A 26,666-nucleotide genomic window follows, 5' to 3' on the forward strand; every position below is an offset into this window, starting at 1 on the left:
CTTTTTACCTGAGCTCCAAGGTCGAGCAGCAATGCCACAGCATCACTGTGGCCCAGGTGAGAGTGGACACACAGCAGGGGGGCGTTGTTGAGGACGTCACTACGGGAATCCACATCGGCCCCGCCCATAATCAGCAACCTGCTCACCTGGACAGGTAGGAGGCAAAGTTACAGTCCACCTGTATTCACAAGTGTGTGGATGTGTGTGTGTGCAAAATGTTACCTTGATGTTGGGGGTGTAGAGGTTGCGTAGTGATGAGAGAGCAGGGCTCAGGCTCTCCGTGCTGTAGGACAGCCACAGCCCCTGCAGAACTGAGGAGGAAACCCCGAGCTTCCTACTCAGACCCTGGAGACGACAATAGATGACAGAAACAATTATTTAGACAGGAAATAGACGGGTATATATAGATAGATATATCTATATATCTATCTATATATAGATAGATATATAGATAGATATATGACCATTTTCTGTATCAATACATCAAGCAACTTGCTGGAAATCTTGCAATTTGAAAAATTGCTGTTGTAAAGGTAAATTAGTGTGGCACCTCACAATTTTCTTTACAACACCGTGATAGATTATTTTATAATATACCGTAAGCATAAAAATAAATAACTTCAGCATTAAAATAAGTAACGTTATCTTGATATAAGTAGCGTTAGCAAAAAAATAAGCATTATCTTAAAACACGTAACGTCAGAATAAAATACGTAACGTTATCTTAAAATAAGTAACGTAAACATAAGAATAAGTAATGTTAGCATAAAAACAAGTAACATCTTGAAATAAGTAACGTTAGCATAAAAATAAACAACATTATCTTATAATACGTCACGTTAGCATAAAAATAAGCACGTTATCTCACAATACGTAAAGTTATCATACAAATACGTAAATTCTGCTTTAAAATAAGGAAAGTTATCTTAAAATAAGCAGCGTTAGCATAAAAATAAGTAACATTAACTTATAATACATAACTTTAGCATAAAAATAAGTAAAGTGTGTGCTTGCTAGCCTGCTAACATCTCCTAATGTTACGGCGTCACTGACCTAACCAAACTTGGCAGCAGCGTAACTCGTTTAATTGACTGCTGATTGGCAAATAATCAGTCTGTGAATTGGATTGGATAGAAATTTAGGTTTACCTAGTGACTTTGTCTTATCCCAATTTTTTACATATTCTTTGAACCTTTGGCGAGCGAATCAGAAACAGGTCGCGAACCACTTGTCGCTCGCGAGCAACGTGTTGGAGACCCCTGCTCTATAGTGAGCCATTTGAAGACTGTGTGTGTGTGTGTGTGTGTGTGTGTGTGTGTGTGTGTGTGTGTGTGTGTGTGCTAACCTTGTAGATGTGAGCCTTCAGGATATGATGTCCCAGCTCTAGTGTCTCTTGTCGGTTCAACTTTCCTTCCTGTCTGCAGAGCCAGAAGGCCAGGAGAGTGTGGCCGCTCCTGGAGACAAACATACAGCTCAGTGAAAAAACGTACTCTCTTTCTTCCGCCGTCTTTTTCCCGCTCTCACTCTCTCATCGTCCGTCAGCATACCTGGGGTCACAGAGGAACCTGTCGTCCTGACCCTCCTCTCTCCACATCAGCCACTCCCTAAAGGAGGCGTGGTTTAGCATCCGGCTGCCGTCGCTCTGCCGCAGCAGGAAAGAGGAGAGCTGCTCCAGACGGTGCACAAACTCCCCCCAGTGCAGCGTTCCTCCGGTCACAGCGCTCGCGTTCACCACCTCAAACAGCTGGAGGAGGAGAGGAACAGTCGCATTTCATATTCATATGTCATCTTCGATATGTCAGAGATATGCCAACAAGACTAAAGCCTGGGACACACCAGTAACGTCAGGAGTGCTTGGCGGCTGCGTTACCTGTTGTTTTTTATTTCTGCATCCGTGTTAACAGGTTAGAGCAGCGTCACACGCGCGTCTCAGCTGCGTCTCTTCTAAAGAATAGAGGTCTCGCCTATTTTTGATGCGTGCTGCGCGCGTCTCATAGCAGCAACAGATAGTGAAGGTGATCTATTGACTGTATATTAACATCATATCAGCAAAATTACTATAGTTTTGATGTCTATCTGTAGAAAATGTTATGGAGATGAAAAAAAGTAAAGACTTATTTTTAAATCAACACTTCCTGCTTTTGTTTAAAAATAAAAGCCCTCAAGCGTTTTTTCTATGGACAGAATTCCTTCATTTGTTAACACGAGGCTTTTATTCTGAAATATGTGCCGGACAATGTTTTAGAACATGCAGTGACTTAGAGAGCTCCATGAATAAATACAGTACGGAGTTTTAATTGTGGATTATTACTATTATTTACAAATTACCACACGTTTCTTAACCTTTCTTGGTCTAAAATAAATATAAATTATATTTATAATGAAATGAAATGGTCATTAAAAGGGAAACTATGTAGAAAGAAATTGCTGACAACAGCAGCTGCAGCAGCAGAAACACAGCTGAAATGCAGCTGGTGTGAACGCCCGACGCGTGTCTCACGCAGCCGCCGCGAGCTCCTGATGTTCCTGGTGTGTCTGGGGCTTTAGAGTCGGACCAGCTTCAACATGACCAAAAGTCTACAGTCATGCTAGCAGCTCTGTGAGGCTCTACTTAGGCACAGCAGTGCTTTGAGCTGAATGCTAACGTTAGCATGCTGACATGCTTATGTTATGTTTAGTGTTTTAGCATTTGCTAATTAGCGATAAACATCAAGTACATCTGAGGCTGATGCAGGGATTTGGTCATAAACAAAATAAAAACTTTAACAGCCTGATGGCGCTGGAGGAAAAGGTCAAACCTTTTGTATTGTAATACACACACAAACACACGCACACACACACACACACGCTCACACAGACACAGTGATGGTGTGTACCTGCTGGTCGGTCAGCGGGTGCAGCGACGCCACGGTAACGTTGAGCAGTGGCAGAACTCTCTGGAAAGACGACTGGGTGGGAAACCGCATGTTGAGCTGCAGCAGGTAGACTTCCGCTAGACTCACAGGGACCACCTAAACACGCACACACGCGCACACACACACACACACACACACACACACACACACACACACACACACACACACACACTGTATATTAAACTGTATACCTACACATAAACATTGGAATGAGGAGAGACTTCAGAGAGCAGTTCCAAAGCACACTGGAGCACACGGATTTAAGGCAGTAAACTTTATTTAAAGACTAACGTTTCGACGCCAACTGCATCTTCATCAGAGTCAAACAGATCTGAGACTCACATCCTCTTAAACAGCCTCCCCCTAGTTGGGAACTGATTCAACATAGGCTGGAAAAATTGGGGAGGGAACAATAGGCTGCATGTAGGCAGGTAAACAATCATACATCATATAGTAGTAAAAAGAGAAAAGTAAAAGTAAATATATAAATAGCAGTTTCAGTGACTACATGCATGTACATATATCAAAAACAATTGTAATAATAGTGATAAATAAAGACAAAAGATAAATACATCCCTCATCCAAATATCAAAAAAAGGTCTTAAATATCTTAAATGATATTGAGCTACAATCAGATCATCAATCGATAAAAGAGACATACATGTGGGGATAAAGAATGTCCCTACCAAAGATGATAATATCGTCTCCTATTGAAAACAATAGTAAATTTCATCTGATAATGCAAAAGCTTTCACATCTTACTCTTCAAACGACGGGTCAACTGCTTTCTGTACTTGTCAAATTATTTTAAAAGCTTAACTGACTGTAGGGCTGTATGTTGGCAAGAATCTGGCGATAGGATACGTACGTGTACAGGGGTTAGGATTCAATATATTGTGGTATATTGCGATACTGTAAGCAAGGAAATATAGTGATTTTTTTAGGGCTGTCAATCTATTAAAATTTGTAATCACAATTAATCGCATGATTGTCAATACTTAATCGCAATTAATCGCAAATTAATCGCCCATATTTTATCTGTTCAAAATGTACCTTAAAGGGAGATTTGTCAAGTATTTAATACTCTTATCAACATGGGAGTGGACAAATAGGCTGCTTTATGCAAATGTATGTATATACTGCATTTAGCATAAAAAATATGCTCAAATCATAACATGGCAAACAACAGCTGTCAGTGTGTCAGTGTGCTGACTTGACTTTGGCTTGCCCCAAACTGCATGTGATTATCATAAAGTGTGCATTTCTGTAAAGGGGAGACTCTTCTATGGGTAACCATAGAACCCATTTACATTCACTGATCTGGAGGTCAGAGGTCAAGGGAGCCCTTTGAAAATGGCCATGCCAGTTTTTCCTCGCCAACATTTAGAGTAAGTATGACATGGTTGGTACCATGGATTCTTTAGGTTTCCTAGTTTCAGATGATAACAGTATCTTCACTCTAGCTTTACAACTGAGCCCGCTACAACCTAAAAATCACAAGTTGTGTTAACGCGTTATCATCACGTTAACTTTGACAGCCCTAATTTTTTAGCAGCTAACAACAATGTTCAGAGCGAGCTAGCACACTTTTTCCGAAGATTTGGGTATTTTTAGTTCATTAATAAAAAGAAAAACAAAGTAAGTATCATAACCAAAAAAAATCCAAAGTAGGTCATTATCTATTATTACTGACTAACCTAACTAACGTCATTTTACCTCTACCCGTCCTTTCTTCCCTCCTTCCCTCCACCCTTTTCCTCACCTTGAAGCTGGAACTCTTTAGTACCAGGTATCCTCCCTCTATCAGGTCCAGGGTCAGTTTCAGGTAGAGGTACGAGCCCTTGCTCAGGCTCTTCAGGTGGCCGATCAGCTTGGCCAGTGCCGTGTTGTCGAGGCGACCGTTGCTCAGCGACACGTTGCTCTGGATCTCTGCGCTGCTGTGGATACGCTGCAACAGGTAACCCTGAGGGAAAAAACAAGACCGATGTATAAATGAACAGATAGATACTGTACATAGAGAGACAGGCGGACAGACTGTGTGCATGTTACCTGGAGGTCCTGGTCTATGGCGCCGTTCTCCTCCATCTTATCGAGAGAGATGCAGCGAAAAGGTAGAGAGCGAGTGATGTCCTGATGATGAAAAACAGAGAAACAGATTTTGTTAAGCTTCGTCGGCTTCATTGGTTCGTTGAAAATGTGTTGAAACAAGAACTGTGAAAGGGGTCTTGTTTTAACACTTTATAATAACCAATCATTTATAAACGGTAAATTGATGGTTAATTAAACTTAGTTAATAGTTGTTTTATTGTTAAAAAACAATGACACAGGACAAACCGGGACGTCTGGTCACCATATGTTAGGTGTATTTTTGCTGTTAAAAAAGGCAGTCATTGTTAGAGTTTTGAAGGGAATCTGGTGATCAGAGATGGTGGTGAGCTTCTGTGCAGCTTTAATAAATGTATAATTTAGCAGAACATCCACCAGTTGTTCCCTGAAGTGTGTGTGTGGAGAGTGTATACCTGCTGACCAGTCCTGACGGTGGTAATGACCTTCAACCAGGAAGGAAATTTCTGGACGTTGCGGGACAGGAAGGAAGTGAGCGTGTCGCCGTAGTCTGGCCGGTGGAACTCTGCCTCGTTCAGCCCGTCAATAAGTATAATAAGCCCCGCCCCCTCCACGTGCAACTTCCTCTCTGTTAAAAAAACCAACAGAACACATGAAGTACTATCCCTGACTTTACAGAAGAGAAGCTAGCAGAGTACAGTCCAACCCCAGTGTACCTCTGTGGAGAGCGTCCAGCGGCTCCAGTATTCCTCTCTGGAGGGCAGAGCTCGGATCCTGTATGCAGGAGCGCATGCTGAGCGTGCTCTGCAGCTGCGGCGTCCGGTGCAGCAGCTCCCGATAGGCCGACAACTGAGGGGCGTCGCTCAGCGTCGCCGCCATGTTGTGGACGAACTCCGGAACCAGACAGGTGTGACAGTTATCAGCTTGACAGAAATGATATGAGACTACCTGCAAAGACAGACAGGAAGATGATGATGTGGATTTCTGGACCAGCCTTTCAAGTTTCCGCTGGAGAGATGTCTTGTGATGAAATGTGTCTGTCTTGGCTTTACAAATTAGTAGAAAAGCATTCTGTGTAACAACCATATTAACCAACAACAAGTTTGTCATTTTGCAAAATACTATAATAATAATATTATTATATGCTTCCTTGACGAGAGTTAAATAAGAAGATTAATATCACTCTCATACGGTAAAATGTAGCAGAAGTTAGCAGCCGGTTAGCTTAGCACAAGGACTGGAAGCGGGGGGAAACAGTTAACCGAATTTGTGTCTTTATGCGGGGTTATGCATAAGTGCACACACTATTTCTTGGCTGTGTGCAGTGACTTCCTGGTAGGATGTGCGATTAATTTGCACGTCAATAGATTCTTTCGAACAGATGTTTTTGTCATGGATACTTTCACACAGAACAGTTCTTAAGTCCAGTTAATGTACTTGAGTTAATGTACTTCCAGTAACTGCTTTCTAGTAATCAATTGTGTTGTACAGTAGATCTACGTGAAGCAAAGTGGGGATCCTACCTGTCCTGCAAGCCTCCTCAGCGCCTCCTCCTGTCTCCTCCTCATCTCTGGAGTCCCCGGACAGCTTCCTCCCCCTCCTTCATCTCCCCCACCTCCTCTTCCCAGGGAGTCATGGGAGAAAGAAGCAGCCTCTACACCTGCTGGAGTGAGAGCATGAATATCAGAACTTTTCTATATTTTAAAGGTCCCATTTAAAATGTTAAAACCCATTTTTTTTTATTACAAAGCAGTCTTAAATCCTATATATATATATACTGTGAAAGTATCGAAACACTCAATCCACAGGGAAATACACACAGCTCGTATTCAGAAACTCTGCATTTGAAATAAGCTGTCAGGATTTCTGTCCATTTGTGATATCACAAATATACAATATTTAGACCCTTTTCACAGATTTAAACGTAAACATTCTAAATGTGTCCCAGCTTATTTCTGGTTGCAGTGTATGTGAATGTCATCAACTGACAGGAAGTACACATGGACCCAAGCTGTTGCCTAGCAACGCAATTCTGTTGCAATTTTGTCGCAATTCCGTCGAAATGCACTAAAACGGAGCGTTTAAGACAGAGGGTAAATAAAGGCATATTCAGGCAGACTATGAGGAAAATAAAGTTTTTTTTGAACATTACAGCATGTAAACATGTTCTAGTAGAAACACAAAATACAAGTATGAACCTTAAAAATGAGCACGATATGGGACCTTTAAATCTCAGTAAAAACAAACCATTCCTCTCTTTCTTCTGGATGCTGCCTTCTTTACTCAACCACATTTCTATTGCTTTGGTGTATTTTTTTTCCACTGCATGTTATAATGTGTTTTTCTGGTGTTTGGCTCAGCCGTGAGTCTGGTTGCTGGTTGTGAGTTTTATTGGGTTCTGCCTGATGACTCAGCTGTCTCTAACAGAATGATTCAGGTTGTCTTCATGGCTGGAAGAACTCACTGGGGGTCCTTTGGCAAGCATGTGATTTGGGCTCCTGCCAACAATTTACTGTGTCCCCTTCAAGTGCTGGGTATACTGTATAAAATGAAGCTAATCATAAAACATTTCTAAAACAACACTCTGCTTTTTAATCTGTATTCTTCTTTCTAATTTTACATACATGAGCATATATTCTTACAGATTTTCTACATGTCTAAACTGACGGTAAATAAAAGCTGTGTAACTGGTAAAGAACAGTGGAAATAGGACGGGAGTTTTTAATCAGAAAATGCAATCAGAATTGTTCAATATTGCATGAACTGGATGTTGTATATATAATGGGAGGAAGTTCAAACAAAAATGGGCCATAATAACTCATTGGGCCATATTGCATAATTAATATATATATGTTGTCCATTCAATGGGAGGGAAATTAAGTTGGTCTGAAAAAGGGAGAAAAAGCTATGGACAAAAATCTGAAAATCTCTCTCAGTTGGCTGTTTGCATGAACTTGAGAGAAAGTCCCCTAACTTCAGCTCGTCCTTTTTCTGCGGTCAAGTTGCACAAAAATCTGAATGCTGTTTGTATCTGTTCAGAGTGAATTATCTAATAATATCTGAATAATGCATTGTACTACGAATTCACTCATAATTTGCATAAGCAGATTAAGCATGGTTGTGATTCGTTATTCACCAGTGTGAGCTTCAATGCAGGTCCAAAGTTAAAACATGCCGCTAATTCTCCAGTACACCACGCTTTATTCAGGGCCAGCTTTAGGGCATAGACCATATATCAGGTCGCCTAGGGCGCCACCTTCTGGGGGGTGCTGGTTGTTGTTATAAAAAAATAATGCCAGTGGGCACCCTTCCTCATTTTCTGCATTGATGGAACAAATTAACAAATAAAGAAAGAAAGAAAGAAATACACTTCTCACCACTGTAACTCTCTGACTAAATAATTTTAAGCCAACAATATCAGGGACCAATTGTTTATTTATATTATAATAAACAGTTTTTTATGAAAATAAAAAAATCATAATTTTTGTCCAAAAATCATTGTGATGTCTGATGTGTTATGCGGTTTACGGGGGCTAGGGTTAGCCGCGGCGGTGGCTCCAAATCCGAATTTCACCTGGGGCACCAAAAGGGCTAGAGGCGGCCTGGATGTTCTCAAAGTACAGGATTGGTCTGGAAATGATACAAGGTTCGTACTTGTATTTTGGGTTTCTGCTAGAACATGTTCATATGATTTAATGTTCAAAAAAACATATTATTGTTCTCATCCTGTCTGTCTTCACCCTCTGTCTGAAACGCTCCCCCAGAAAGGCCCCCTCAAGAAAAATATGGTGCACCTTTCAAAGGTAGTTCTCAAGCTGTGGGGGGTGTATTCAAATGAGGCTTCATAAACATGATGGTAATAGTGTTCATCTATAAGTAACATGACCAATGGACTGCAAATAAAAACTGAAAATACACTCAGACACCTCACCCCAGTAAAAACAAGATTCAGTGAATAAAACGTGGTGTGGATACAAGATGTGCTACGCAATTTAATTTTGGATACATTTTTTACTAATAACAGGTAACTTGATTGGTATAACACTCAGGGATGTTAATAATTATCCGTTTAACCGTTAACCGACATTAAGCATTTTAACCGATTAACGCTATCGGTTAAAACGGTTAAAAGAAATGTTAATAATTAATTAAAAAACTGAGAAAAACTCGTCACTTGAAGGGGAAAAGCTGGTCCACCTTAAGAGCCCACCTTAAGAGGAGGAGCCGGCGTTACAGATACAGGAAGTTGGCTCCCATCTATAGCTCGCTTGAGCGGAGGAGTTGTAGTTTAGTAGCATTTATTCACCAACAAATAAACTGTACACACACTGTCTGCTACAGCTACGTTCACAGCTAGAACGCCACTGACAATAGTCAGTCGGAAACTCGCTGTGGTCACGCAGTGATGACAGAGTGTATGTGTGTAGCTACAGCGGGCACGGAGCCTCCGGCAATGCTCAAGCTGCTAACGTAGCACAAACACACACACTGTTTGTCAGACAATCACTATGGTTAATCCGGGCAAACACACGGCTGACAACCTGCTAAACTAAACTAAATGTGCGGTGGAGACTTTTACTGGGAAAGTGGCTGCATGCTAAGTTAACGCTCCCGTACAGGTGAACTTGGGACTCAGTTGTCTGTTGTGCTCACACACTGCAGCTGGCGCACTGCTGCATGCGAGGCACTAATCTTGTCGGTTAACGGTTAATAATCGGTTAATGAGGGTCGGTTATCCGTTAGAACGTTTTTCAAAATTAGCATCCCTAATAACACTACATGTTATGTCTTTTTCTGCTTACGTTTAGGCATGGTCTGGTTGCCGGTAGCGGTTGGCGACATGCGATTTCCGTGACAACTGAGCGCCACCAGACGGGCGATGATAGCCGTCTTGCCGAAGCCCATGTTGCCGATAATCACCACGCCCCGACTGGTCGACGCGTCGCCACTGCGAAGACAAGCGTCCACTTCCTGGAAGAGCCACTCCCTGCCGGTGAACAGCCAATCAGACGAGAGACCAGGAACCTCGAAGTGGAGGGGCTTCAGGTTGAGAGAGGGAGTGAAACGAACTGCAGGAGAAGAGGGGAAGGAGGAGAGAAGGAGTATTATAATACTGTTTGTATGGTATGTTTGAAAGTTAATTTTTGCATTTGTATGTGTTCACCTCTGTGGTCCTGTTGACTACGACTCCCAGAATTCTGTCTGGGCATTCTGAGGGACGTCCTTGAAGGGACGTGTCTCTGCTGCTCATCCAGATAGGCTAGATCTTCAAGGTGGGCGGAACTAGTGGCTAGAGAGAGAGAATGATGTTCAAAATGTACCTTAAAGGGAGATTTGTCAAATATAATACTCTTATCAACATGGGAGTGGACAAATATGCTGCTTTATGCAAATGCATATAACTTAAATATGCTTATTACGGTAGCTTTCTTGGTGAGAGTTGGATGAGAAGATCAATACCACTCTCATGTCTGTACGATAAATGGGAAGCTACAGCCGAGAGAGATAGATAGCTTAGCTTAGCACAAAGACTGGAAACAGGGGGAAACAGCTAGCCTGGCTCTGTTCAAATGAAAAATTACAAGTTGTGGTTTTAAAGGGGTTGCGGTGAATTCCAGGATTCCCTGCTGGTTGCCAGGCAACATCATGTTGTCGACAAATTGTCCTAAATGGTGCTTAAAGCTGAAGTAGCAGAGATTGGGGCAAATATGATCAAAAAAAGTTATTTTTATAAAACGGTTGCTGTATCGTGACAGTAGTACATGAAACAGGTAACCTGGAAAAAATAATGTTCCTCTGTGTCCTCCGGTACTCCTAACGACATCTGCAAGATTTCACAGACCGGAGGAAAACAAGTAGTAAGAGCTGATCTGAGGTCTGCTGTCCAGCTGCTGTCTATGAGAGCTGGCTGTCAATCACTCGCGAACTCCGACCAAACAGTCAAACTAGGCAGCGCTGATCAAATATGAATCAATATTCTGTAACGTTAATGCCTATTTCTCTCCTCAGATGTTTTCAGAATCATCTTGTAGTGCACGATTTAGCTGTAAAATGAGAAAGTTTGGGACGCCGCCGCCATTGTGAAATCTGGTGAAGGAACGCCAAGTTCTGGTCACATGACCGGAGCACAGCCAATAGGAACCCTCTCTGACCTGTGATTGGTCAAAGTCTCCTGTCACAGGCTAGATGTTCTAAAGCCTGAAAACAGAGCCATGAGGAGGAGCAGAAGTCTAGTTATCTCTCAGAACACTTGAATTACAATATGCTGAAAGGTTATTATAGAATTTTTGCCCAATGATGCCAAAAATATACTGCCTACTGGAGCTTTAACTTGCGATTTGCTGATCTCACTGCTTCACAGCGCCCAGGGGTCAACCACAACAAATAAATCCACAACCTGTAGGAACCACTGCTTGAACACATAAAACAAGCTAATATCTAAATACAACCACAAACAAAACTGAGGGTTTAAAAAACACTAAAGGTCTGTTAAAAGCGAGAGAAAATCAAACATCGTATTCCTTTTCTTATCTATTGTTAGTGAAGTGAAGAACAGGCAGGATTTGCAGGATACTGTCTGAGGAGTGCGGTGTTGTTGCTTCCACTAAAGCCATTATAAAGCTGATTTGAAAGCTAACAAAGCGTGAATACATGCTAACTTTGAGCAGTCTCGACTCCGGACAATAACAGACAGAAACCTACCAAAGTTTGATCCAATCAATCCAGTTACAATCCTCTAACGCCACAGAGAATGTCAGTTAGTGCTGGCTGTGCCTCGTATCCTGTGTGTGTATGTGTGTGAGTGTGTGTGTGTGTGTGTGTGTGTGTGTGTTTTGAGAAACGTCACACATGTCATTTCCTTCCTTTTTAGTTTTTATGAGGCACAGAGAGAGGAAAAGAGGAAAAGAGGAAAAGAGGAAAGGGAGGATGAGATGTGAACATGTAGCCCAGGCGTTGACTCTGTTGTTTTTCAGCCTGGTTGTTTTGCATCTACACATTACAAACTACAAACATGGAGCTCATTATCACCTCATTTTTAGAGGCGTTGGTACGCATTTAAAACAGCCAGGCATACTGTTTCTCCCTGCTTCCAGTCTTCATGCTAAGCTAGGCTAACCACGTATTGACTCCAGCACCGTATTAAAGTGGCAGTAGGCAGTATATTTTTGGCATCATTGGGCAAAAAAATCCATAATAACCTTTCAGCATATTGTAATTCAAGCGTTCTGAGAGAAAACTAGACTTCTGCTCCTCCTCATGGCTCTGTTTTCAGGCTTTAGAAAATCTAGCCCGTGACGGGAGACTTTGACCAATCACAGGTCATTTCAGAGACAGAGAGCGTTCCTATTGGCTGTGCTCCGGTCATGTGACCGGTACTTGGCGTTCCTACAACAGATTTTACAATGGCGGCAGCGTCACAAACATTCTCATTTTACAGCTAAACCGTACACTACAAGATGATTCTGAAAACATTTGAGTAGAGAAATCAGCATTACAGTAACATAATATTGATTCATATTTGATCAGCGCTGCCTAGTTTGACCGTTTGGTCAGAGTTCGCTAGTGATTGACAGCCAGCTCTCATAGACGGCAGATGGACAGCAGACCTCAGATCAGCTCTTACTGCTTGTTTTCCTCCGGTCTGTGAAATCTTGCAGATGCCGTTAGGAGCACCGGAGGACACAGAGGAACATGATTTTTTTCAGGTTACCTGTTTCATGTACTACTGTCATGATATAGCAACCGTTTTATAAGAATAACTTTTTTTTAATCATATTTGCTCCAATCTCGCCTACTTCAGCTTTAACACGTAGACATGAGATTGGTATAAATCTTCTTATCTAACTCTTTGAAGGAAAGCGAATAAGTGTCCAAAAATGTTGAACTATTCCTTTAAGTTTATGACGAATATGCAAAATAAATTGATGATATCTGTGCTCTTTTGATTCATGAAGAACAGAACTGTATGTGTTGCTGAAGCTAAAAGGAAACAAAACTACAGATAGTGTAAGTGTGTGAAAAACAATTTGGACAAAAAAAAAGCTAAATAAATCTGGATAAACATGAGGACTGTCAATCAATTAAAAAATGTTATAGCGATTAATCACATGATTGTCAATAGTTAATTGTGATTAATTGCAAATTAATCGCACATTTTTTATCCGTTCAAAATGTATTGGAAATGAATTACCAACACAAAACAATGACAAATATTGTCCAGACAATGACAAAGCAAGGCTTTGTTTGCTCACTATCACTAGTGAGCTCATTATAGTTGAGAAAGAGTGATGTACGTCCTTCCGAACAGGAAAGAGTGTGTGGGAGTGCACTGCAGGACTGGAAACCACTTGAGTCACACACACGCACACGCACACGCACACGCACACACACACACAGCCTTGTACTTCTATCTTTGTGAGGACACTCATTGACATAATGCATTCCCAAGTCCCCTACCCTGACCTTAACCATCACAACTAAATGCCTGACCCCAACACTTGCCCTAACCCTGACCTAAACCTAATTCTGACCTGGACCTTAAAACCAAGTTTGAACCCTCAAACAGGCCTTTGAAGGTCTGTCCGAAGGTGAGGAGCGGCCAAAATTTCCTCACTTTCCAAAAATGTCCTCACTCTGAAGGTCTAAAACTCAAATTGGTCCTCACAAAGGTAGCTGTACAAGAACACGCACACCACACACACACACACACACACACACACACACACACACACACACACACACACACACACGTTATCCATTTGTCATCTTACCAGCAACTGAATTAGGGCGGGGCATGAGGTAGAGAGGGATGGAGTGGGTGGAGCCTGATGAGCGGGCGGAGCCGGGGCCTCGGTCTGGGTGGAGCTTGTTGAGGCTGTAAGTGGAGGCGGCCATGATGTCCTCCACCCTGTACAGGAAGCCGTCATTCGCGCTTCCTGCTGCTACCATACAGGAAGAGGAGCTGGAGGCCACCACCGGCCGGCCCCCTTGCTGCCAGAGATTCAGGCTGCTGCCACGGTAACCGTCGCCGGGATACTTCCCGCTGTCGTACCGCTCTGCCGCCGACTCGGCAGAATAGCTGGTCAACGTGGCTGAAAAGCAAGGAGAGATGGGAAAAAGTGAATAACGTAGCAGCGACAGGGGTTCTTTTTTGAAGAAGCTGTATTTACAGTACACCACCTATGATGCCGCTGTCTCTGCTCTCCAGAGTCGAGGTGGGGGAGGTGACGGAGGCGTGGTTGGAGGAGGCAAGCTTGTTGTTGTCGTCGCCCTCCCCTCCAGCAGGAGGCTGTAGTGTGGAGCAGGGGGAGGTGCTGCTACTGGCCAGACTGGAGGATGGAGAGATTCTCTGTGGGAAAGAGAAGAGACTGTATCCTCACTTCCTTCTATATACTGTACAGTCTGTGAGTGCAACAATGGCTTTGAGGCATGCATACAGAAAAAGTTTAAATTTCAATTTGAAAGAGACAGAAACAGAAGGAATATATCCACCTTATGTCACTGAATCGTTTTCCATGGTAACGCTACTCTAATCATCTCTCCTAGAGCGATTGTATTAATAAATCTAGTAAAACGTGTGAACACCACCTATCACAGCTCAAACAGGATAATGTGATCATAGCTTTGCCTTCTACTATGGAGGGATGGGAGGACGACCTGAAGAAGTGGCCTCAGATAACCTACACTAGCAGATTTAGCTACGTTATGGACTCAGATGGTGAAGTGATGAACAATCTGAAAAGCTCTGAGGCAGATCAGGACTTCCACAGTAACAAAGTTTTGTTTTTCTACACACAGATAACCGTACTTAACCTATCTGTAGTCTAATGCTGCCCTGCACTCCGTGGCATTAACTGCATAAACTTACATTTTAAACTGTGCAGAAAATAGTCAAAGTAACTGGCTGTAATTAAACAGACACTACAATGATGTGTCCTCCCTACACATGAAATCATAGCTGATGTTCTCCTGGTACTGTTGTCAGTCCCTTTAAAGGTCCCATATTGTAAAAAATGACTGAGAGAGAACTAGACTTCTGCACCTCCTCATGGCTCTGTTTTCAGGATTTAGAAAATCTAGCCCGTGACGAGAGACTTTAGCCAATCACAGGCCATTTCAGAAAGAGAGAGAGAGAGAGAGAGAGAGAGAGAGCATTCTTATTGGCTTATTTGCTCCAATGTGCTTATTACAGTTTTAAGTTAAAAGGGCTAAATTCCAAATCCAGAGCATATCTATGATTGAGAGATTGCCTCCACACAGCTCTCAACATGGCGACGACTGAGCTGGCGGCTAGCAGCTAACGGTGCTAACAGCACGAACAGCTCAAGCAACAGCAACAAGTTAGTCAGCACTAAATGTAAGCTAGATGTGTGAGTTGATTACCTGTCCATCGTCCTGGGCGTGGTACGGGGAGCCCGGCTCTCCGCTCATTACCTTCTCCCCCAGCAGGAAGCCCAGCCTGGTCATCAGAGCATCAGCCGCCTCGTCTACTGAGGGCGGGGGTCCCAACTCCTCATCTTCACCTGGAGAGTGAAGAAAAAGGGAAAATGGTTTTTCATTAGTTTTTTTTCCATTTAATTTCTAAGCTAAGCTAACCAGCTGCCTGCTCTGGAAAGAGCCAGGCTAGTGGTCTTTATGCTAAGCTAAGCTAACCAGCTGCCGCTCTGGAAAGAGTCAGGCTAGTGGTCTTTATGCTAAGCTAAGCTAACCAGCTGCCTGCTCTTGAAAGAGTCAGGCTAGTAGTCTTTATGCTAAGCTAAGCTAACCAGCTGCCTGCTCTGGAAAGAGTCAGGCTAGTGGTCTTTATGCTAAGCTAAGCTAACCTGTTGCCTGCTCTTGAAAGAGTCAGGCTAGTAGTCTTTATGCTAAACTAAGCTAACCAACTGCCTGCTCTGGAAAGACCCAGGCTAGTAGTCTTTATGCTAAGCTAAGCTAACCAGCTGCCTGCTCTGGAAAGACCCAGGCTAGTAGTCTTTATGCTAAGCTAAGCTAACCAGCTGCCTGCTCTGGAAAGACCCAGGCTAGTAGTCTTTTGCTAAGCTAAGCTAAGCTAACCAGCTGCCTGCTCTGGAAAGGGCCAGGCTAGTAGTCTTTATGCTAAGCTAAGCTAACCAGCTGCCTGCTCTGGAAAGACCCAGGCTAGTAGTCTTTTGCTAAGCTAAGCTAAGCTAACCAGCTGCCTGCTCTGGAAAGGGCCAGGCTAGTAGTCTTTATGCTAAGCTAAGCTAACCAGCTGCCTGCTCTGGAAAGACCCAGGCTAGTAGTCTTTTGCTAAGCTAAGCTAAGCTAACCAGCTGCCTGCTCTGGAAAGGGCCAGGCTAGTAGTCTTTATGCTAAGCTAAGCTAACCAGCTGCCTGCTCTGGAAAGACCCAGGCTAGTAGTCTTTTGCTAATCTAAGCTAAGCTAACCAGCTGCCTGCTCTGGAAAGGGCCAGGCTAGTAGTCTTTATGCTAAGCTAAGCTAACCAGCTGCCTGCTCTGGAAAGGGCCAGGCTAGTAGTCTTTATGCTAAGCTAAGCTAACCAGCTGCCTGCTCTGGAAAGAGTCAGGCTAGTGGTCTTTATGCTAAGCTAAGCTAACCAGCTGCTTGCTCTGGAAAGAGTCAGGCTAGTGGTCTTTATGCTAAGCTAAGCTAACCAGCTGCCTGCTCTGGAAAGAGTCAGGCTAGTGGTCTTTATGCTAAGCTAAGCTAACCAGCTGCCTGCATCAGCTTCATATTTATCGCCCAGACATGAGAGCGACCTATCCCCCTTATAATAACATTAGCTTTGCCAATGTATTACTGTCCAGGAAAGCCGTGCTGCCAAAGTAACAGCATGGACGAATAGAAATGAAGTCATTCAAATTGAATTCGCAGTTGTTGAAACACTCTGACAGAAACACAGACTGACCGCTGGAACAACCCAGAAAGTAGAGACCTCAGAGACTTATACAGTATAGAGCTCTGCCCATCTACTCTGTTTCCCTGGAGCCCCCGCAAAGCCCTCTGGGAAGATTGTGTGTGGGAACAGTAATTGATCTTCATATTAATATCATGACATATTTGCCAAGAGTAGACACACACACACACACACACACACAAACGTACAGACACACACACAAGACTGTAAGCCACAGCATGAAAGCTCATACTCTCTGTCTCTTTCTCTGCCAGCCTATAATTACAGCTATAAATTGCTGACTGTTGGACTAAATACTAGAGAAGCATCGCAGACGCACACACACTGAAAATAAAACCAACCAAACACACTGCGGGAAGACTGTGTGTGTACACATGCACATACACGCATAGTGCATGTGCGTGTGGTCAGTCAATGACAGGGTGTGTGTGAGTCATTTTTAGAAGAAGAAAAATAAAATGGAAAGATCAGATACAGAGAGCACGGACTTTTCAATTTCTGTCTCGTTAACTACTGCAGCTTCTGGTTCCTTCTGCCAGTCCCTCTTTCCTTCCTTCCTTCCTTCCTTCCGTCCTTCCCCACCTCACATGGTGATCGGCCAGGTGTGCGGAGATGAGAAAGTAAGCATGGTTTGAAATTCTAGAGCTCTCTTATTTTATTCGTCACACAACTACTTCCTTCACTTTTCATGTATAAAAACAGAACGCCTTAAGGCCCAGAAACACCAACCCGACATCAGAGAACTAGCGGGCGACAAAGGCTACCAGTTGCGTCGCCTCACGTCGCCTTTGTCTTGGCCAAAAAGTTGCACTCAAACATACCGCAAAGACTACAGCCGACCACGTACGTTCTGCGCCTGCGTGACATAGGGATGCACTGATACCACTTTTTTTTCAGACCGAGTACAAGTACAAGTTCTTACATTTAGGTACTCGCCGATACCGAGTACTGAGTACCGATACGAGTATTTCTCGGGCGTCTGTGGCTCAAAGGGGAGAGCAGGTTGTCCACCAATCGGAAGGTCGGTGGTCCGATCCCAGGCTGCTCCGGGTCACATGTCGATGTGTCCTTGAGCAAGACACTTAACCCCAAATTGCTCCCAAAGGAAGCAATTTGTCATAGTATAGTGAATGTGAATGAGTATTTGGATTAGATCCTGGTGGGCAAAGTTGGCACCATAGCAGCTTCTGCCATCAGTGTATGAATGTGTGTGTGAATGGGTGAATGCTGACATGTAGTGCAAAGCGCTTTGAGTGGTCGGAAGACTAGAAAAGCGCTACATAAATGCAAGTCCATTTACCATTTACCATTCTCTGTGCCAAAAGACCCTCATTAACAGCCAGCTGGAGGGTGTGAGCGACACACGGCAGGATGGGGAGTCCCCATATCTGATTATCACGTCTCGTCCTCGTCTATGACGGCACCCTGCCTTCGAGTTTGGCCATTCTGAACAGCTACACTATCAGAAAACGATCCGTAAAAAAACAGACAATGTCCTGGCAGAAAATTACCGGTACATTTTCCGTTAAGTTTGCAGACGTTTTCTTCAACCTTAAAACCGAAAATTCTGTTGATTTACAGGACGTCCTCTGTACCATTCACGGACACTTCTGTTAATCCTAAAACATATATATCCTCCGTACCGAGCCAAAATCGCAGGCCCAACCTCTACATTCTGGAGGGAAAACAGACGCTAACACTAGCATTTATATGTTACCTATCTGTCCGCCTGAGGCTAAAACTGGTGCTAATTCTACCTGACGTCCACTGAAGTCTAGAATATAAGCCTTGGTAAAACGTAAATTACAATACCAAACTTGCGTTCAAAGTTTCAAGCTCAAAATATTCCTGGTGTATCTGGTAACTTTAACAGTGGACAACAGCTGAACTAAACAACAAAACAGCTTTCCAACTAAAACGATACTGAGCTAACGTTAAGTCCTTAACATAAATCATTTTGGTTAAACATTAATTGTTGATTTTTTACCACAGAAGTGTGAGAAAAGTTTCTCCAAATGTGAAATTTGAACTAAACTTTGCCATGTGTGATGGTCTCTGCCTCTTCCAACTTGGTTCCCAAAATTAAAAAATACGGGTAAAATTCCTGTGAAAAATCGATACAGAAAATTCCTTCATATTAACACGGTACATTGGCCTGTATTTTTACGGACTTTTCTTAGAGTGTATAAACACTCTGGCTTTCAAACATGGTTGGACGACACGTTGTAGGCTACAACCTATTTGGTTTTAAGCATACTGTACCTGCCTTGATCCTCTTTCTCTCTGGTTGTTCTCAACTTTGAAGATAGTCGAGCATGAAAGAGCACCGCAGAGGAACACCGAGTAAAATAAAAAATGTGGAATCAAACCCCGGCTGGGACATATGGGTATGTGACAAAGAAATGTGTTGTTTGTGACAAAAGCATGTGGTTTTGAATATCAAAAACAACATGTGGTTGTGACTGCAAACTCTAAAACCAGCTTAAAAATAAAAAAATAAGCTAAAACACCAATCAAAACACACGCATACACTAAAAAACGGAAATCTCCAGATTCAGTGAATCTGCTGATCAATTTATTCCCCAAGCCTTCATGTTGCACTGAAGTGCTGACCTTAGAGAGAACGGAGAAAAGTTGAGTGAAGCTTAAGCCAACTAGCGTTTGCACCTGGCAAGCCAGTTAGCTTGACACACCCGCTAAAGCCAGCTGGTGTTTGTGACTGGCTACCAAAACATACCGCTTAATTACTAGCGGCAGAAAGGCAGAATGAGTAGGATTTTCTTAAAAAAGCTATGTATAGTCTTAAACAGAAATGATCCCTCTCAATCATCACTTACATATGTGGAAGTGTCTGTATCTGCAGAGACCCTGCAACCTGCCTGGATTTCCTTATTTTGCTGTGTTCGGGATGTTTCTGGGCGGCAACCTCTATAAAAACATATCGACCAGGTACCAGATTGTAAGCACGCATCCAAGAGGAAGCTACGAAAATGGCGGACATTAGTGATGCTCGTGTCCCACAACCCGTGGGTCAGTTGGGTTTGGGCAGGCGGGCCAAAAAGTGACAAAGCAGCATTCGGAGTGAGTTATTAATAACTTACAGAAACACTGCGTTCAATAGTCCACCTTCCACCTTCTCTTCCCCTCTTTCTGTCTCTCTCAATCACACACACACACGCACACACACACATACACACCGCTCAGTGTCTCTGTCCTTGACTCAGTCCTCACCCTGACAATTGTGCTACTTTAATGCATAAAGTTGGCGGTTTGTGGTTCGGGTTCGGGTGGTTGATTGACGCATATTTTTTCGGGTTGGGCAGTGCGGATTGGCTCTCATAACAGGTTAGATGGATGCGGGTATATTAAAAAACCCTGACCCGCATATCACTAGCGGACACAGTGCTGAGAAAAACGGAAATATAGCAAGGCAAAATGGCAAGCGTACAAAGCTCCTCCAAAACAATCGTGAATGTGAATCTGAAAAAACGCTGGCATGCGATTCAGGTGTCCATGAGCCTAGAAGAAGGGGTCAACTAGGGGTGTGGGATATGACGATATTAGATCGTTAAAGGGACTATTTGTAACAGCGACACCTGTGGCCGTTAAGTCAACGAAAGTCAGCGTCGGGCTCGCGCTTGCTCGCTCTACATAGACATGAAGGAGCATCGCTCAAAACAGTGAGGTGACACACGTCAGCTAAAACCAAATATCACTCTATATTTCAGCTGCTTGACAATAATGTTAGCTGACCAGACAAAGGTCTCACCATGAATCAATGCTGATACTAGTGTTTGCTTTGAGGCTGAAATTGCCTCTGACCGCAGCCGGAGAGAGACACCGGCTCCCGGTCGGAGACGGTAACGTTTCTCTTCCTGCTTCAGCCCCGCTGCAGGAAGAGAAACGTTCCGGTCTCCGATTAAGTGATAACACTTAAAAAGTTACAAACAGTCCCTTTATCGATTCAAATATTTCTACGATCTGCCTTTACAGCGTGATCGTAGAATCGTGCTACAGGGTCTGGGTATCATCGGATATTCCGTTTTTCCTTTGGAATTCAGAAAGGAAAAAACGTTTTTTTATTTTTTCGTTTTAAACCAAAAACCAGGAAACGGCCGTTTTCCCGTTTTTCGTTTCTGAATCAAAAAATGAAAAACGAACCCAAACCGGGCCGTTTGTTTGTTTTTGCGAATTCCTTTTCTCATTATTCGTTTTGAATTGAAGAACGGAAGTCACGTGGGTTTTTCGTTTTTTCGTTTTAAACCACAAACGAAAAACGGAATCACGTGGTGCTCTGTTTGTTTTTTGTTTCCAAACGAAAAACGAAAAAACCAAATTAAAAAAACGATCCGATTTAGTTTCTTCAAGTTTCTTTCTGTCATTTTCTGTTTTGAATCGAAGAGCGGAGAACGGCAGTCACGTGACCAGGAAGTGAAGGCAAACATGTCAAAATAAAAGCCAAGAAGATAGTTTGGTCATTCTATAAAAGTGTAACATTATTTAAGAACAGGATCAAAGTAACAGTAGAAGATAAATAGGCTAAATAAATACACAAATAAATACATACATAGATATTTTTGTTTTGTTCTTTTCATTAACACATGAATGTCTTTTATCCAAAAAGTGTGTGATAAATTACAGGGAGGGTCTCTATAGATGTTATACAACAGGGAGGGTCTCTACAGATGTTATACAGAACTCTCACATAATTGACACTTTTCTCTCTCACACTCTTACTATGGGCTGTTTCTTTATGTCGGCAGGTGAGAAGCACTATGTGGCTACTCCTTTCAACACACCTGACACTTCCACCTGATCCCTTCACTCCACTAGGAAGGCTGTAGCCGAGTAGTTCTACATCATGATAATGCTGATTTTTCAACAAGCGATTATGACATTAATGCCAGCTAGACAGAATAAAGCTCTGTCTGTCATGACAATAGTACTGTACTGAAGGCCACTTCATCACTCCAGATACTGTAGATTTAACAGATACCTGCTGTCTTCAGGTGGCTGTAAAGAGTCACCCGAATAAAGGAAAGGCTTTCAGTACAGTTCTATTGTCATGACAGACAGAGCTTTATTCTGTCTAGCTAGCATTAATGTCATAACCACTGGTTGAAAAATCTGCATTATCATGATCCATCCATCCATCCATCCGTCTGCAACCGCTTATCCCGCTGGAGCCGATCCCAGCCGACATTGGGCGAAGGCAGGGTACACCCTGGACAGGTCGCCAGTCCATCGCAGGGCTAACACATATAGACAGACAACCATTCACGCTCACATTCACACCTACGGGCAATTTAGAGTCCACAATTAACCTACCCTACATGTCTTTGGACTGTGAGAGGAAACCGGAGTACCCGGAGAAAACCCACGCTAACACGGGGAGAACATGCAAACTCCACACAGAAGGGTCCCAAGCTGGATTCGAACCTGCAACCCTCTAGCTGTGAGGCGCCAGTGCTAACCACTGCACCACCGTGCAGCCCTGCATTATCATGATGTCGAACAAATTAAGTAAAATTACATATCATACCAAATAGGCTAGAAATGATTGAAAAGCATCATAAACCACCAAACAGAATACAGAAAGTTAGTGATTTCAGTTTTTTAGTGAACTCAGGCTGATTAATCATCATATTACACTATGATGTCTGAAGGTTGGCAAACATGCTGATCAACCATACTTATCTATCATTGACCATGTTTATTGACTTGACTTTTCATCTATAAATGCGTCAAAATTGAAAATTTGACTGAAAAGAAAATCCTTGGGGATTGAGGAGTGGTGACCTCTGACCCCTACGGTGGGTAATGTCACAGAAGGCCTACTCATAAAATGCACTGACTTCACTGATACCGAATCTCCCTCCAAACTAAATTGTAAAGCTGACAGCCCTTCAATATGATCTGATCAATACAATACAATCAAACTTTATTGTTCACCAGGCTGGAAATTTGTCTTCGGCTCACAAAACACAGAAAACAACAGACATTAAAAACCAGACAGCAGTTAGTAAAAAACAAAGACAGGTTATGTTACACATTAAAACAGTTCATGTCAGTGTCTGTGGCTCAGATCTGCTCAGTCACTGTGTTGAGTTTAGAATATTGATGGCATTTGGGATGAAAGACTTTTTAAACACATGTTTAGTTGCCAGAGGGGCTCTATAGCTCCTCCCGACTGGCTGCAGAGAGGATGGGAGCTATCTGCCAGGATACTCCTCGCTTTCTTCCTCGTCCTTTCTGTAAAAAGTTGAGTCAAGGGCTTTTGGGGTTTACCAACTATTTTGCCTGCCATTGACACAATCCTAGACAGTTTATTCTTCTATCTACAGTGTAGGTGACCGTACCAGGCAGGAAGGTTAAAGGTTAAAACCCTCTCAACAATAGTTTTGTACACTAATTCTAAAATCTGCCGGCTGACACCGAGGCCACTGAGTTTCCTTAGAAGATAAAGGTCTCTGTGAGCATCTCTTGAAAATATACTCTGTATTTACAGAGAAGCTCACCTGGGTGTCCAGGACTGTACCGAGGTATTTAAAGTGTCCCACAGTTTCAACATGTTGGCCATCAAGTGAAACTAGCTCTGTGATCAAATGTTGTTTTGTGCAGCACATGATTAATTCTTTCTTCTCAGCCACATTGATTTCTAGCTGGCTAGTGTGACACCGTGTCTGAAGGGCTGTAGTGTGGGTCAGATAGGCAGCTTCACCTAGTGGGCCTGTTTCCTGTAAAAGGTCAACTAAGGCCATGTCATCCGCATACTTAAACAGTCTAAAATGTTTCTCATTGATCATAAATTCATTAGTAAAAAGAGAGAATAGCACAGGGGAAAGAACACAGCCTTGTGGGCAGCACGTCTGACATGTTCTCTCTGATCCACACAACTAACCCTGTGTTGATGTTGAGATCAATGAGCCTTTTCAGGAGAATATGCGTCTTCATTGAGTTAAAAGCTGAGCTAAAATCCGCGAATAAAGCTCTGGCATAACCTTTAGGATGCATAAGGTGTTTTGTGACTGTGTTAAGCAGAGTCAGCACAGTGTCGTCTGGGCCTCTGTTGCTCTTATTTAAGCGAACTGGAGCAGATCTAGCGCTGTGCTGGTCAGGTGGTTGGCAAGAACTCGTTCCATGGTTTTACACAATATGGAGGTTATTGCGATAGGCCAAAGATCATTTGGCTTACTTGCGTCGGCTTTTTTAGCACAGGCCTAATTATTGTGAATTTCCATGATTTTGATGAAGTGGCCTTCAGTCCAGTACTATTGTCATGACAGACAGAGCTTTATTCTGTCTAGCTGGCATTAATGTCATAATTGCTTGTTGAAAAATCAGCATTATCATGATGTAGAACTACTCGGCTACAGCCTTCCTAATGGAGTAAAAGGATCAGGTGGAAGTGTCATGTGTGTTGAAAGGAGTAGCCACATAGTGCTTCTCACCTGCCGACATAAAGAAACAGCCCATAGTGAGAGTGTGAGAGAGAAAAGTGTCAATTATGTGAGAGTTCTGTTTAACATCTGTAGAGACCCTCCCTGTTGTATAACATCTATAGAGACCCTCCCTGTAATTTATCACACACTTTTTGGATAAAAGACATTCATGTGTTAATGAAAAGAACAAAAAAAAAATATCTATGTATGTATTTATTTGTGTATTTATTTAGCCTATTTATCTTCTACTGTTACTTTGATCCTGTGCTTAAATAATGTTACACTTTTATAGAATGACCAAACTATCTTCTTGGCTTTTATTTTGACATGTTTGCCTTCACTTCCTGGTCACGTGACTGCCGTTCTCCGCTCTTCGATTCAAAACAGAAAATAACAGAAAGAAACTTGAAGAAACTAAATCGGATCGTTTTTTTAATTTGGTTTTTTCGTTTTTCGTTTGGAAACAAAAAACAAACAGAGCACCACGTGATTCCGTTTTTCGTTTGTGGTTTAAAACGAAAAAACGAAAAACCCACGTGACTTCCGTTCTTCAATTCAAAACGAATAATGAGAAAAGGAATTCGCAAAAACAAACAAACGGCCCGGTTTGGGTTCGTTTTTCATTTTTTGATTCAGAAACGAAAAACGGGAAAACGGCCGTTTCCTGGTTTTTGGTTTAAAACGAAAAAATAAAAAAACGTTTTTTCCTTTCTGAATTCCAAAGGAAAAACGGAATATCCGATGATACCCAGACCCTACAGTGTACATTCTACCAGTTGCCGTTGCTGGTTTCAAGCTTGTGGCGCGCCTCAGTGCTGCGGCTGTTCGCTTCCTAGTTTGGTGCTTATTTGTGTGAATGCTGGATTTGCTTGTTGAGTTTTGTCAGGCAAAGTTTGTGTGTAGTCGTCAAGACCTAATCAACGTTGGATTACAGCACAGCACCGCAGTTACAGGCGACTTTCAAAGGACCCACAACATACCGGCGGACATCGCCAGATCACCGGGGTCTACGTTGGTTGTTATCGGCTCCGAGAAGCGGCGTAGGCGTAGAGGGAGGAAGCAGGCGGTGATGCTGAGCGGGGCTGCTGACTAGACTAAAGAAGCATCCACTCAAACCACAATCGTGACCCATCGTTCACAAAATGGACGAATTGGAGCTACAGAAGGCAGCTAACAAGTCCATCAGGGACTGCTGCGTGATGTTAATAACGGAGACCTGGCTTCACCCACCGATACCTGACACTGCTGTGCTGCGGTACAGTAAGAGCAACGGGGGAGGACTCTGTATTTATGTGCATGCTGGCTGGTGTACAAACAGCCGAATCACTAACAGTCACTGTTCCCCTGATTTAGAGACTCTGTCAGTGATGCGTCGACCCTTCTATCTGCAGAGAGAGCTGACAGTAGTAATTATTACGGCTGTCTGTATTCTGCCTGTCGATCTGTGTCTAATAAGCTACCTGATTTACAATTCAGTTCCTTTAATGTTATGTAGCCAGAGTGCACTTTACTTGAGTTCTGTTGTTTACCTTTTGAAACCAATGTTCATTTTGGGATGGGATTTCTGCAAAAGTCTAAACCATGTCAAAACTCTTGTTGAATGTTCGTACTTTGCAGAATTGCACACTTGATTAAAATCTGTTTGGCATTAATGGTCTGTTATTCTTTTTCCTTATGTTTTATTAGCTTATAGGGCGGTATTTTTTAAATGCGGAAATTAGTTTGGTTGTAATGTTCAGTAACTTGCAAAATTGTCTTTAAAACCAGCATGAAAAAAGATCCTGAAAAGATCGTGGATCGGGATCCTGCCTGAAAAAAATCGTGATATGATATTTTTGCCATATCGCCCACCCATAGGGTCAACTTTGAATGTTGTGATTACAAACCGCAACCGACAAATTCTTCTCATTGTGCACCATATATTTCATGAGGACGCACACATAAATGTTGTTGTCATGTTTTCTGGTAGCTTTGAAGCTAAAAGCTAAAAGCTATATGTTTAGCCATGTGCAGTAACAAAGATGCTCAGTTTATCTCCAAACTCATGTTTTGACAAATTTTCTCTCTGTTCATCATTCAGCTGCACTCAGAAACCTAGTATTCCTTTAAATGGATGAATGATTAAAGTACAGGCAAGAATATCAAACATCATATCTGGTTTTCTGTGGGAAGCAGTTCCTCCTGACAGCTATTGAAGATGTATGTGGTATCTCAGACAAGGACAATTGTTGTCAAGGTCGCCAATATCAACTAGGCAAGACAGGCCACTTTTTCATCTGTGGGGTCGGCTATCGGCTCCATTAGCCTCAACCAACGTCAGGCAACCTGACACTCTGAAATTCCTT

At 42.7% G+C, this 26,666-nt stretch overlaps 1 protein-coding gene across 5 annotated transcripts in view; it reads right to left on the reverse strand.

The window, feature by feature from the left end:
• Nucleotides 1–26,666, reverse strand: part of tanc2a (tetratricopeptide repeat, ankyrin repeat and coiled-coil containing 2a) — a 67,349-nt gene that overhangs the window by 12,662 nt on the left and 28,021 nt on the right. For 3 of the 5 annotated variants that reach the window (XM_037793057.1, XM_037793056.1, XM_037793054.1), the window contains 15 exons: nt 15,363–15,502; nt 14,160–14,328; nt 13,751–14,071; nt 10,144–10,269; nt 9,782–10,048; nt 6,503–6,642; nt 5,696–5,927; nt 5,435–5,607; nt 4,965–5,045; nt 4,678–4,878; nt 2,877–3,011; nt 1,548–1,744; nt 1,346–1,454; nt 223–345; nt 9–146 (listed from right to left, as the gene is read on the reverse strand). In XM_037793057.1, coding sequence (XP_037648985.1) covers nt 9–146; nt 223–345; nt 1,346–1,454; nt 1,548–1,744; nt 2,877–3,011; nt 4,678–4,878; nt 4,965–5,045; nt 5,435–5,607; nt 5,696–5,927; nt 6,503–6,642; nt 9,782–10,048; nt 10,144–10,269; nt 13,751–14,071; nt 14,160–14,328; nt 15,363–15,502 — 2,552 coding nt within the window. Of the gene's footprint in view, nt 1–8; nt 147–222; nt 346–1,345; nt 1,455–1,547; nt 1,745–2,876; nt 3,012–4,677; nt 4,879–4,964; nt 5,046–5,434; nt 5,608–5,695; nt 5,928–6,502; nt 6,643–9,781; nt 10,049–10,143; nt 10,270–11,681; nt 11,804–13,750; nt 14,072–14,159; nt 14,329–15,362; nt 15,503–26,666 lie in introns of those variants that run through there. The other 2 variants (XM_037793055.1, XM_037793059.1) reach the window with 2 other exon arrangements.

The sequence above is a fragment of the Sebastes umbrosus genome, chromosome 14 (assembly GCF_015220745.1).
Source record: "Sebastes umbrosus isolate fSebUmb1 chromosome 14, fSebUmb1.pri, whole genome shotgun sequence".
NCBI classification, from domain to species: Eukaryota; Metazoa; Chordata; class Actinopteri; order Perciformes; family Sebastidae; genus Sebastes; species Sebastes umbrosus.